At 34.2% G+C, this 14,811-nt stretch overlaps 2 protein-coding genes across 5 annotated transcripts in view; one reads left to right on the top strand and one right to left on the bottom strand.

Moving 5' to 3' along the window:
* Positions 1 to 9,356, bottom strand: part of LOC150077138 (stromal cell-derived factor 2) — a 46,711-nt gene extending 37,355 nt beyond the window's left edge. The window contains exon 1 of the mRNA XM_090386130.1: positions 9,224 to 9,356. Within this exon, the coding sequence (XP_090242256.1) occupies positions 9,224 to 9,329 (106 nt within the window). The 5' untranslated portion in view covers positions 9,330 to 9,356. The remainder of the gene's footprint in view (positions 1 to 9,223) is intronic.
* Positions 9,357 to 9,496: 140 nt separating this feature from the next.
* Patronin (calmodulin-regulated spectrin-associated protein patronin) overlaps positions 9,497 to 14,811 on the top strand; it is a 389,298-nt gene continuing 383,983 nt past the window's right edge. For all 4 annotated transcript variants that reach the window (XM_090386590.1, XM_090386589.1, XM_090386591.1 and 1 more), the window contains exon 1: positions 9,497 to 9,667. The gene's annotated coding sequence lies outside the window, so the exon portion shown is untranslated. The remainder of the gene's footprint in view (positions 9,668 to 14,811) is intronic.

The raw sequence follows: 14,811 nt of genomic DNA, 5'->3' as shown, positions 1-14,811 counted from the left end.
GCATACATGAGGCAAGAACATACCCAGGTCTTTGACATGTGACCTCAATAATGCCACCCCTCCCAAACATACAGACTACTCGGACTTCCTCCACTTATCATCTGGCAGAGTAGAGGCAGCAAGATCATACACTAACTGATTCAAAAGCCTCCTAGAGAGCTACCAACTGGATTGGTCTAATGGACAATCTAGTGGCTGGCCTGCAAACACTGGTTAGAGCTGTACTCTTGTAATGTAAGGAAGACTGAATCTTTTCATTATGACCATCCGACCATCCTAACCTCTAAAGACATTAATCACACTCCATGATGGAAGGGTGGGTTGCCGGAGCTTTGCTTTGGAGACTAAAAATGGGTTTTGCCACTTTAAGCCTACAATAAGCAAAGTGGTGGTATTGCACTGGTTGATAAGAGTTATTTACCACTTAGTACTGCCTGATAACATAGAGGGGTGGCACACCTCAACCCCTGCTTATGTTGGTTTGCACCTGAGTGGTCACCACCAGTATACTAGGTACCATATTTCAGGACTTGCACATGAGGGCTATACTCAAGGTTACTAACAGTCCCACCACTGTGAAGGTGCATGCAGAGGATTTGGCTGTCTCAGACTGACTGGACTTAGCCAAAATTTGGTGCACTTGACTTGAGAGTCATCAGAATATCAATTCCATCAGTATTTTAGATTCCCAGGTGGCAAACCCAGCTTTACATACCTGAGAGAATGTCTGTGACATCCTCAAGGATTAAAGGCCTTTATGCCAAACTGATAAAAAAAAACTGCTTGAATTTCTTCAAACTTTTTCATATAACTTGTTCACAAATAAAATAAGATATCAATGGTAGAGTGACATTAATGGAATCCATACATGCAATTGTAATTAAATGGACAATTTAAAAGTAGCAATAAGAATTGATGGATTTCTCCATTTATTTTGAAAGAATTCTAATGATAATTAGAACTCTTCTTTCAAAAGACTTTCTTTTGAAAGAAAGAGTTCTAATTATCATTCTGTTGTAAGTGCAACAGAATGATAATTAGAAGGCAGGGGATTTGTCACCTGCTTTGGGAATTAGCTGTATATGAGCAAATTTCCATGCAGAAGGAAAAGCAACAAAACACGAGTTAACTGAGATCAAATTTTAAGGATCAGTGATGATACTATTAAAACTGCATCAGGACTTGAAGACTTAATGGTATAAGATTTTCAGGATTCTTCTAAGCTTTCTCTCTGCTGGAAAACCAAAGGGGTACTGAGTGGGATGCATACAATATGGTAAAAGCAGATTTATCAAGGTCGATGAAAGAATTAGAGGAAAATTCTGATGATATTATGTCAGCTTTATATTTAGATAAAAATGGAACAGAATGAATAGATGTGGAAATATGGATGGACAGAATTTACAGCCAAAGACAATGTTTTTTTCTGGCTTTTATTGCAATGTATTCCCTTTCAAATAAAATAAAATATTATGAGTACTCCAACCTGCTTTTTTTGTTCTTCTACTATTACATAAAGTTTGTTTTAAACTTTAAAAAACTTAAATGTAACTGGTTGGTTAGAAAAAAATTGCCCATATGCAATTAAAGTTGCCATTCTACTTATGACTGTGAAAACAGGATAAACAAATTAAAAAATAGATTATTTAAAAACTAAAACCTGAATGAACTTAAAATAAGCCCATTTTTGATTTATACATAATTATATACGCTGAGTGATCACTGAATTGTGACCACCTACCTAATGCTGTGTTGGTCCACGTTCACATCGATAACAGCTACTATTCACCTATGCACTGCCGCCACTAGATCATGTCTAAAGATGTCCACAGGCATCTGCAGCCATGCTGCCTGCAAGGCTTTACACAGTGTCAGAACAGATGGTTGCATGTCCATATACTTCACTTTGCATTCCAAAACATCCCACAGGTGTTCAACTAGATTGAGGTCAGGCGAATTTGGAGGCCAATCAAGATGGGTGATATCTTCAGTGTGTTCCTTGAACCATTTGTGCACAGTGCAAGTCTGATGACAGAGTGCATTTTCATCTTGGAAGATCCCATTTCTCTCTGAAAAAAATGCAACATGGCAAGTTCACATGGTCCCTCTAAGGGCTGCTGGTAGACCTCACTAGAATTGGTCCACATGCATCAGGGGGGGGGTCATAGTTATTGCCAGGATATGCCCTATATTAGGCAGCCATTGCCACCTGCCTGGATAGTGTACACCACACACAATGGGTCAGTGCATCATCATTTGGGATATTGTTCTTGCATTCCCCATTTTGTATTGTGATGTCAATTGTCGTGACCTGCTGGTGAGCCTATACAATGAGCTGCACCCTTCACTTACCACAAATATCCACCTTGTGTAATCCATTACAGTTCTGTAAGTGGGAGGTGGTTTGACCAGTTTGAACACATCCTTTGTACACCCTTAATCACAGTTGGCCACAAGCAACAGACAAGGCATACTGTTTCTGATATGGAAGCATTTGATGTACAAGCTCCCATAATCATACCCTTTTGAAACTCTGTAATATCTTTACTACATCCTATAACTGCTAATTTATCACTGACTTGCATGACCAGATGCAAATTACCACTGCTCTAGTGTATAAAGCTGTCTGGTTTTTTATACTGCAAGCTATGTGGCATAGGCTGTTACGGATGAAGTGGTTATAATTCAGTGCTCACTGAGCGAACACACATAAAAACATTGCGAGCAGTGATCAGTAAAATTACAAGAAAAATTATAATCAATTTAATAAGAAATTTGGGTCTGTTTGGATGAAACCAAAATTTAAAACCTCGGTTTTAAACTACCGAATGCCACAATTAAATAATTTTCTGAAGAAACATGCAAAATTTCTTAATTTCGTATTTAATTCCACAATAGTAGAAAAACTTGCCTCACATAAATAAGTTTATATGAGTGAGATAAGTTCACTTGAGGGCCACGTTACTCTGTTTATATTCGCCTTTTGTGTTCTGGCAGAATATTTATATTCTGCCAGAACACAAACATCACTGAGCCCCATGCCTTGCATTTTCAGTACACTATTAATTTAAAACTCAAAACTCTGCTGCTTATTTAATGGCATTGTAATAAGAAGTTTTAAACATTAAAAATTTTCTGTTAGTAATCTGCTCCCCACCAGAAATCCAATCCCAAGCATTTTAGAAACACAAAAATAGTAAAGCACTGTAAAACTAGAAACAAAAAATTCAGTTTTTTAAAAATTCCAGTTGGTCTGGCATATCCCCAAGATGTCTCTTACTTACCTATAAGGATATGCATGCTACTGGTTAAATGGTTGAGAAACACTGGGCATATCAGAATGCTTAGGTATCATTCATGCAAGTTTCCTATTCTTGGACTTTTAAATTAGGTTTGGATTTATTAATAACTTATTTATAACTGGTGCAAGTTTTAGTGTACACTGAAAATGGCGTAGGAAATTTATATCACAGTTGGATGCAAGCGAACTTATCGCAAACAGCCTTAAAGAATAAGTTTTTGTTGGAATGAGAAATAAGGATTGATATGATTTGAACAAATATTAGGATCAAAAGATTTAAACAGTAGTCCAACCAAGAAAAAGAAAGATAAAAATCATATAAATTATTCCAATTCACAATACTGCAATGCTAAAACAACATAAGGCCAAAGACAGTCATCGGGCAGAAGCTCCATTACAGACGAGCCGATCGTCAAGTTATATCAAGGAAGAAAAATACAAATTATTAGAAGGAATGAATAGATGATGTGAGAAGTGTGTGCGTGTGTGTGTTTTTTTTTTTTTTCTGATGCTATGAGCTTGCTTTCTTCCATCATTTGCTGATATTAATACTAAATATTAATTTCAGGTAACTAGACAAACTAACATTACAATGGATTATCTGATATTCTAGTAGGTAAATAAATAAGCTGTGTTAGATCATTTGTAATAACAAAATATTCAGAAATTCTATTAGCTGTTTCAGCACAACTAGAAATTTGGGGCTTTTCAAGGTTATGAACCTTTAAAATCAAGGAAAATTATGGCACAACCTCACCTTAATGAACTATATGGGAGTAAAGACTGCTAAATCTGGCTATCTTTAAAACTGAAAAGAAATGCATATAGGGTGCCAGAATTTGTGAAAAAGTGTGAAAATATCAACACAGTAATTAGCAAAATATTGTATTTTACTAATTACTGTGTGAAAATTTTGCTGTGTCATAATAGTGACAGTCAAACTAATTAAAGCTTATCCAGAATACCCATGCTGGAATTTCAGATGACCTACAGATGCCTGATATACTCTTCAGGCTGGTATGACAAGGTAAGTGTTATATACACACATTAATACTACTGCTGTTTAGCAACCTGCTGTAGCACCAAGATAAAAATAAAAGTAATCAAGATTTCCACACAGTAATTTTACTAATTACTGTGTGGAAATTTTGCTGTGTCATAATAGTGACAGTCAAACTAATTAAAGCTTATCCAGAATACCCATGCTGGAATTTCAGATGACCTACAGATGCCTAATATACTCTTCAGGCTGATAGAAGGTATGACAAGGTAAGTGTTATATACACACATTAATACTACTGCTGTTTAGCAACCTGCTGTAGCACCAAGATAAAAATAAAAGTAATCAAGATTTCCACACAGTAATTTTACTAATTACTGTGTGGAAATTTTGCTGTGTCATAATAGTGACAGTCAAACTAATTAAAGCTTATCCAGAATACCCATGCTGGAATTTCAGATGACCTACAGATGCCTGATATACTCTTCAGGCTGATAGAAGGTGATGACAAGGTAAGTGTTATATACACAAAGTAATACTACTGCTGTTTAGCAGCCTGCTGTAGCACCAAGATAAAAGTAATCCAGAAGCAGTAATATAAGAATCATTAAATAACTATTAATTAATTACTAGGTGGTAAATAATTCTCATCACCTGATATAATATTGCTACTTTGTTTACTGATGGTCTGAAGTGGTGAAAACCATGTTTAGTTGCCAGAGCAAAGCTTTGACATCTCTATCATTCAGTATGAGTAATTTCTTTTGAGGTTATAGCTTCGAAACAGTTTTCCGGCCAACCATCACATAGTCTGCTGGAATGATCCTACTGGTAACTTTCAAGAAGATATGTAGATCAGCTAGTGTATAATCTCGCCCAGGGATTGCATAAGGTAGTAGTATTAATACCAGTAGTAGAAAATTATGCAAGAAAGCAAGCTTATAAGCTTGCTTCAGCCCAAAAAAAAAAAAAAAATCCCATTTCATCTATCCATCTCCTCCAATAGGTTGTCTAGTTCTTCCTTGAATTTATTCAAAATATCCACTTCCACAACAATGGATAAAAGCTTTTTCCAACAATCAACCTCCCATTGGTTGAAGGCGAATTTCTGTAAATCTGTTCTGCAACTCTCCTTCTAAATTTGAATTTATGCTCCCTCATGTGCATAGTTTGAGTCAAGAGGAAGAATCCCATCAGTATTGAGTTTGCTCAATACTGATGGGCTCAAGCCATTCAAAGCTTTAAACATCTCAATTGGATTAACTTGCAAGTGCCCATTCTCCAGATGCTACAATTTACAGAAATGAAGCCTTTCTTGGTACACCCCTTTGTTCTCCTCACCAATATTGTTGCACTTCTCAGTACCTGTTCCAGCAGTTCTAAATCCTTCCTAAAATGATACCTCCAGACCTGTATGCACTACTCAAGAAGTGGCCTGACCATTGCCTTATACAATGGCAGTGAGGGCCAAGGTGTAATAATAAAAATTATCCGAGTCACAATGACTGCATAACATTTTTCTCTACTAACTAGGTATCTTAGAAGTGGGGATAAAAAAGAAGACTGAAAATGTTGTGTTAAAAATTCAATATTTATTGTAATTGACCTGAGATTAAATATATAAAAAATGTTATCCATATAAGTTATCTTTAAAAAGAACATTGTGGTTTCTAAAAACTGGTTACAAGAAATTTCAAGTCTACTTCCATTTTGGATGTTGCAACTTGGAGGACGTGTGACAATGTGGAATCAGTGAGTCAGTTTCTCATCTTGGATTTCACATGCTTCATGGTATGAAGCATGTTAATGTAACCTCACAGATGTAGATACTTTTAAAATAGAGCACAATTTCTTAGTAGTGGGTAATGTTCTCAAGAAAGCATTTTCCAGAACTCAAGAGTCACTTGGTCCAATTGAGGTCCATTGTGCTCTGAACTGCAGAAAATATGTCCTCTCCTTTAGTTGAGCTGTGCAAAGAACAAACTTTTAATAATTCTAAAATAGTAGCCTTCAAGAATTGTTTTGATGAAAACTAACAGCTGACTAGTGTCTACTATATCTGAACTGTTATGAATTGCTAGTGAAAGATATGGACAGTTTCCAATAACAGCTTTCAGGTGTTAAAAACAAATGTTTAATGATATCTTCAGTTCTAGTAACAGTTTGTTTTAAAAGAGGTACAAACTAAAATTCTCTGGTAATTTTTCTTCACTGAATGACTCTTGCATTTTAATGGAACTGTTTGACAAATTCACATGAACGGTTTCTTGGCCTGAGCAAGCCCATAACTAACAATATAGGAAGCCAAACTGATGATTCTTGTATTTTTGTTATGTTGCTGAATATATTATTTTTTTGTGTAAGCTTCTTTTTCAGGTGTTCAACCAAGATTTTCTGTGACTCACAGGAATGTTTCTTGTAGTTTGCTGTGTAATGTCTTTTGAGGTTATATTCTTTCAAAACGGCTAACATTTGGAGGCAAACTAAGCAATAAGGTTTGTTGTCTTTAGTAAGGATAAATAATCGAACTCCCATTTTGGTTTGAGCGCACAGTTTTCATTGCCCACTTTTCCATACTTCAAAAACATATTATTAAACTTAATTGACACAAGCTTGTAAATTATGTTCTTTATGTAAGTTTATATAAATTTTATCAATGATTTTATCTCCATTTTTGGGGGCACCTTTTGTTTTGTTGTTCTTAAATCTTGTCTCTTTGGATCCTTGAAGCCTATTTTTTATATGATTATAAATCAAATATATTTTATAGTTTTTTTTAAATATAATTAATTTAATCAGAAAATTCAATTTCTCTTGAATTGGTCAAATTATCACAAAAATTGTGATAAGCTTGAAAAATTCATCTTGTATACTGAAAACTTCTTTTATGATGTGAAAAAATTATATTGGATAAAAAACAGGAATAGCAAAAATCATATTTTTGCATGTAAAATGTAAAAATTTTACAAGATGAAAGAGTTAAATATAAGATAAAAACACTACTTGCACATAACCTAAAACCAGTGGTGCACACAATTACATTCACTGCGGAAACTCTTGTGACGCCACTCTTCTAGCAACTGAAAGCTAAACTACAAGTATTGATCAGATGCTGGCTTGATCTAGTGGTTACTAGGGAATATTGTATAGGCCATTTTAAATGACATGGCAGTCCACCAGTTGGCCATCACTGCACAATGGGATAATCGCCTCCTTATCCCTGATAACAAAATTCCTGTATATCATTGACAAAACCTATGAGCTGTCGTAGCAGCCTGTCTGCACCGTCCAGAGAACTTTCTATCAGACTGCACAATTACCTTAAGGTCCTTTTCATTTTCTGCTACCCCACAGTTGATATGTTATTCTGGGATTACTGCTGCCCACATGCAGTACCATGCATGTGTCAATGTTAAACTTCAACTGCCATTCCTCAGTCCATCTACCTAATTTTTCTAGATCTTGTTGCAGCAGTATACATTCATTTCTATAATTAACCACTCTGCCAACCTTTTTACCCTGTGGGACTCCCCTAATAGCATTAGTCCACAAAGAGTAGTGTCTGTTGATAACTACTCTTGTCTTCTTCCACTTAACTATCTTTTTACCATAGCAGTAACTTTCCCCTAATGCCACACTGCTCCAATTTGTACATCAGCCTTTTAGGTGCAACAGTATCAAAAACTTTCCTGAAATACAAGTATATTATTTTTGCCATCCAGTTCCTTTGTCACCAAAGACAAGACTGCCTAATAACAAATCCATGCTGTGACTGCAGTGTAATTGCATCCCTGTCTAGATGGTCTTGCATTACTTCTTTAACTATTGAATCCATTATTTTCCCAGGAAAAGATGTTAAGCTAACAGGTCTGCAATTATTCACATCACCTTTAGATCCTGCTTTGTGATTTGGAGATACATTTACACATTTCCAGTCCAAAGACCCTCCCCTGAATTCATGGTCATTCTCATAATCATGGTTAAGGGTTTGCTTACCTCCTTTGCTGCCTTCCTTAATATAAATGGATAGATCCCATCCATCGCAGGCACCTTTTTATTTAGCTTCAACAATTTCTCTTCCACTTTCCTTTCATTTATCACAAAATCATTTAGCTTTCTAGTTGAATTTGATATACTTCTGGAATCCTCTTCCCTAAAGAATTTCTCACGTGCAAATGTATATGCAAAATACCTATTCAGTCTGTTGGCAATCTGAGCAGGGTCATCAACAGTTAATTCATTCATATCAAGTGGCCTGATATGCTTTAACCCCTCCTTCTACTGTTAATATAAGCATAGAAGTTTTTGTTTCTGTTTTTTGCATTATTTGACTGAGACTTCACATAATCTGCTTTAGCTTGCCTAACCGCCTTTGTGACCTGATTACAGACTAATTTATATACATTATAGGCTTCTGTATCGCCTGATAATTTATATGCATCCCATGCATTTTTATTCTCTGCCACAAGTTTCATCAGATCATCAGTATTTCAACAGTATTTCTTAGTATGAAAAGCCTAGTAGCTTTTATGATTACTTCACTGAATGCTTCCCATTTCGAATTTACTGCTGGTAATATCATTAGTTGGTCCTATTCCGAGCGAGCGCATACACATATAAACAACCGCAATGGACTGTATAAAAAGTTACTAAGATAAGTCCTAGCTTCAAGCACTCATCCTCGCCATCAACTTTGTGAGTGGAAACTTTCGGCTCCATACGTAGATCCAATCATTAAGATTAAGTAAGGCATCCTGTAGGATTTATTAAAATATGTATTAAAACTAAAAATAAACAGAGAGATACGTAGTACTGTACCAGCAGCATAACAAAAACACCCACCACAATTCTGATCCATCGGTGAATCCCAACTTTGAAAATATGAAAACACTTTTTTTTACATATAAAAAGTAATACCTTACCTATTGTATTAGAAACAAAAGAAGCAGTTAAAAGAATGACCACTGGAATAAACATTACATAAATTTGGTAATTTCTAGAAACAATATATCCTGATGTAAAACTCATGAAAAACGAACAGCAATGCACGAAGACAGGTGGTACATTCGCGTACACAATTCTACCATGACGCGGCGCAAAACTCCGGAAGTAATCGTTGGATAGTGTAGTGACAGCGCATGCGTACGGAAGAACTTCCGAAATGAAGAGTAATATCTGAAAGCGGTGAAGTAAAGGTAGCGTTTCAATTTGGGTGGTGTTAGAAACATTGAAATGCCGACTAAATCGGTAAAATTTTACAATCTTTCATTTTAAAATTTGAAAGATGCATTTAAAAGTGTGCAGCTTGCAGTATCAGGTCAATCTCTAGATAATTGACTGGACCATCCTATTACAATTTTGAAACGGTATGGTTTTTCTATCAACCTTTCAAAACTCATGCCCTAAAAAGCGTAATGTTAGTTGATTCAATTTTTGAATTTGTTTTCGGAAGTAATTATAGATATGTTAAATAAATAATTTTGTATGATGAAGATTTTTTTCTATTTTTAACAACTACACCATGAGAAAATAGCCTGAAGCTTATATTTGTACATATTTCATATTGTACGTCACGGGCGACTGCCAGTTGGTATTAGTGTCAGTTACATATTGTATTAGATGACTAGCGGTATATACACATAATTATTTCATATAGAAAGCGCCCTTTTTATCTACATTCAGTTTTTTATTTTCATTTTGTAGTGTATAAAAATTTTGTAACTTGTAATTTCTATTCATAACAGGGATAGAATATCAAAGCATATAGATGTTTGGAATGCACATGAAGTTATATTTTGACGAATGACGATTGAGATGACTCATTGAGTAAAAGAGCCAGCTAATAATAATAATAATATATAGAATATTTAAAATTAAAAATTTCTTTGATTCTTCCATTAAAACCTTAAACTGGAGACGTAGATATTACAAACAGCATCCAACACTGTTGAGAAAGTACTGACCACTAGAAATGAAATCACCATGAATCATAAGGCCTTCAAGAGTGATGTAAGATTTAAATGTATTCAGTTAAAAAATATTTTAGGAATTACTGTAGTTGTAAAAAAAATTAGTACACAGAAAATATTAGACTACATAGATTTACAATAGTTTACAAATAAACAATGAAGATGAACTAATACATAATTTCTAACAAATGTATTCTTCTTAACTGTCTTAAATAGATTGTAAAATATATATAAAAATTCATGTGTTTATCTGGGTTAAGATTGAGATCCTTCCCCTACAAGTCAATTACTTTTCAAAATATTAATAATTAACAGTAGGTGTTTAAACAGTTGTGAAGGATGTAGGGATTAAAGAATTCGGTTTTTTCAACACATTTTCATGCAGGTAAAATTTGTATGGTGAAATTTTTAGCTGGACAGAAAAATTACTGTTCAAGAAACAAATTTAATTCCAAAGTGTTGATGATACAAAGTGGGCAGAATGGCAAATGATGTTAATCAGGATGTGCTATTTCAAGATCTAGATACATTAGTCAAATGGAGTGAAAAATGTAAATTGTAAATGGCAATTAACATTGATAAATACAAGTGTTGTATTTGATAGAACTACTTGCAGAATAATATACATTGAAGCAGCTGCAAGTTAATAATTAATTATTATTATTATTATTAACTATCTGGAGATAGTTAATAATAAAAAAGACTTGGAGTAATTGTCTACATGAAGTTCTCTGGTGTGTAGACAGACTTCTTGAACCACTCATAGGCAGGGTGCTGTCGGTGATATTCAGGAACTTTGGCAGCAGGGACAAAAAGGTGATTATCCCATTGTATAAAGCAACAGTTAGGCTGGTATATAGTATTATATACCTGATTAGTGTATATAGGTGTGGAAATTTCATTTCAGGAAGAATATAGATCTGTTGTAAATGTTGTATAGGAGGGCAGCAAAATTACTTGGGTATTTTTTTTTTTTTTAATGAAAACCCCAAACACGAAAGGTATCAAAACCTATAATACTCAGTACCGTGCATGGGTTGAAGGAGAAGTATGGGGGGAAGGGGATGCCGGAAACTTTGCTCTAGAGACTAAACTTGGATTTCACCACTTCAAGCCTCCAATAAGCAAAGTGGTGGTATTTCACCGGTTGATGAAAGTCATCTACCACCTACTAATTTTACATAATTTAAAAATTAATTTTTTTTTTTTGATACCAAAAAAGGATATGCTTACTAAGAAAGACTAGTCCTAAAAATTGGAGCATCTGCATGGTCACATAATGAAAATATTTAAGGCTTTAAAAGGGTTGAGTAAATTAAATGTTGATACCATCTTTACTTATCTCTCTCTCCAAGATGACATATGAAAACAAATTGAAAAAAGGACAATTGCACAACAGATACATGGAAACTTACTTTGCCACATAGTAATTGATTGTTGGAATAAACTTGCACATGATGTTGTAGAGTTTGAATAAATTTAAAGAAACACTTCATAAATTATTAGAAGGAAATGAAGTGGGTGGAGTTTTTTTTTGGCTGATTCTATAAGTATACTTCTCAGCATTTGCATAATTTTGTCAGTAATACTATAAGTAGTTGCATCTTAGAGCAAAAAAAAAAAAAAAGTACTAGCCATCAAAATTTGCATCTAACTGTATGAAATATACAGTAAAATCTCATTAATACAAACTCGGTTTATACAAAGTACTCATTTATATGCACATACCATTCCCCTGCAAAAGGATAGGCTTTTCTATGTAAATATATTCGTTTATTACAAAATTCGGTTAATATGTATTACAAAGTTCTTTTTCACCCCGTGAGAATTAAATATTGTCATTTTGTATGTTTAATACAAATCTTGGCAGAGCGATCTGATTATTGCCCCCGACCACTCAGCTCCCTACTTCCCGAAGGATGGCACTGACTTAGAAATTAGTTTTGTGTAAACAAAAGCAGTTTATGGTAGCTACAATGTCAAGTGCACTCAGAAAAACATCTTTTTGAAGGATGAGTTGCTAAATTAACAACAGAAAAAAAAGTTTTTCAAGGTTGTTTATATGCACTCCCTCGCTCTTCATGGGAATAAGGTTAGTTGCAATTGTTACCCTAATTCAAAAAGTCTTTTGCTATCGTATACAGCAATTATTTTTTGTGCCATTTTATCTGAGCTAATGTCTTTTTCGGAACTTGTCTTTAAATTAATTTCAGATTTGTTTATATTAAATATTATCTAGCAGTGTTTTGGTGACAAAACATAGACGGACAGAATTAAGCCTGGAAATTAAACTAAAAATTATACAAGAGTCTGATAGGATGGAAAGAAGCAAAATGGATATTGCAAAGGAATACAACATCCTTTTACCTACTTTATCTACAATACTGAAAAACCGAAAAAGACTTGAAGAAGTGCGTGACACTGGAGTAGCGATGAAAAACAGGAAACGAATTCGTGGTGCAAAACACGAGGAGCTTGTAACAAAACTTTGAGTAGTACCAACAAATGTGTGCATCTAATTTGCCAATATCAGGTCTGATTTTGCAAGAAGAGGCAAATTATTGAGCTCAGAAAAATGGGATTAGCAACTTCAAATGCAGCAGTGACTGGCTCCAAAGATTTAAAGACAGGAATAACTTGATTTTGCAAAATGTTTGCGGTGAGTCTGGATTAGTCGACAAAGAAAAGTCTACAGCCTGGTTGTGTTCTGTATGATCCATCCTTGAAAAATATGAGGCAAAGGATACTTTTAATCTTGACGAGACAGGTTTATTTTATAATTTGCTGTTCAAGCAGAGTCTTGTCATGGTGGAAAATTAAGTAAACAAAGACTCACTGTTCTGTTATGCTGCAGTTCAGATGGCAGTACAAAACTACGCCCACTTGTGATTGGTAAGTTTTCCAAGCCAAGATGTTTTAAAGCAGTTAACCAACTTCCCTGTGATTATAAGGCCAATAGAAGTGCTTGGCTTACGGTCAAAATTTTTCAGTCTTGGTTATCAAAATTGGACAGAAGAATGGCTTCAGAATAAATGATGATGGAAATTTGTATTATAATTCTTCAGATGGCAGTGCAATAAATTCTATGCGCATTCCTTGTAGTATATATATTAATTCTTAAATAACTTAGTGGTTATTCAAACCTTGTTTTGGATGGAATGTCCCTAGTGATCAATTTTTAAAAGATACAATCATATGTAAAAAACAGATTAATTTGGAACTTATTGATTTTTTAATTGTAATATGAACTTGCAGTTCTGTTGTTAAATTTTGGGGTTTGTTTTCATAAAAAAACAAACTGCGTAACACCAGTGAAATATAGCGAGTGAACTCTGAGTAATTGTTCTCTTAGAATGGTTACTCAAGTTTTGTTTTATATTTGCAAACTGTAAAATTATTTCAGATTTCATGTTCTTTGTTTTTTTATTTAGTTCATAGCTAATCTTAATGTATTGTAATTGAACATTTCCAAAAATAAAGTTAATCACTTCAAATTAAAATATTCTAAATGTAAAAGAAATATGAAAAAGAAATCTTATATTACCTTACTAAAGACAATAACAATAAAGTTGTATTACCTGGATCATTATTCTTCTCTTAAAAACACATTTGGTTTCTATCTGTTACCTGTTATTCCTATTATAATGGTCTCTTTGTAAGCCTGCATTTATAAACTTATTAGTGGTTAGGACCGCTGCATTCTGAAAAATACACATGTGGTTTTTGATCCAAATAGAGAGTGTGAAGGAAAATTTGTTATATTGACATTTTCTTTGTCATCTTTTTGTTCTTTGACCCATTTTAATAACCTTCCTTTACTGTATCCTATAGTGGACTCTTGCTTTATGGTATTAATCCGGTCCAGAGACACCATTGTATCGTGAAAATATCATAATGTGAACCTAATAATACATTGTTTCTTGGTGATTCGTTCTGAGACAGTAAGAAACAATGTATTATTAGGTTCACAAGTGGCCAACACATTTACAAATGCTGCTATTGGCTGAGAGGAAGGACTACGTGGTCCGGTTGGAGACAATTGTAAGCCCATCCCATCGTAAAATGAAATAAGTAGGCACCAGTTAACATGATCACTAAATTAGTAGAATAAGCTGCTTTAATTTCAAAAAAAACAATTCAAATCATTAAAATGAACTACACTTTCATTGTTATCATATGTTCGGTTATAAGAATCAATTTTGAACACTTCGTGATATTTTTCAAAAGCACATTTCTGGAGGTTACTACCATAAAACAATAAAAACAATTTGCAGTTTCCGGTTTATTGGACTTTTCTGTTATCCTGTGGATAATATTCCTCCTATTTTCACTTATTAGAATCACCATTTAATAGAATCAAAATTCAATTCACAAAAGTGATCACAGTGACCGGCTTTTTTTGACCTCTCCAACGATATGCTTGCAAATTAATGATAAACAGACACAATTTGGCCTTAGTGTAGCCCTGTGTCGTTAAACCGAATAACAACAACAATGACCAGTGCTTACCACGTATCTTATAGTGAATGGTATTTTATTAT

This window comes from Mastigoproctus giganteus, chromosome 12, assembly GCF_048544385.1.
Source record: "Mastigoproctus giganteus isolate SK-2022 chromosome 12, ASM4854438v1, whole genome shotgun sequence".
Taxonomy (NCBI): domain Eukaryota; kingdom Metazoa; phylum Arthropoda; class Arachnida; order Uropygi; family Thelyphonidae; genus Mastigoproctus; species Mastigoproctus giganteus.
This window is presented reverse-complemented; position numbering and strand designations above follow the sequence as displayed.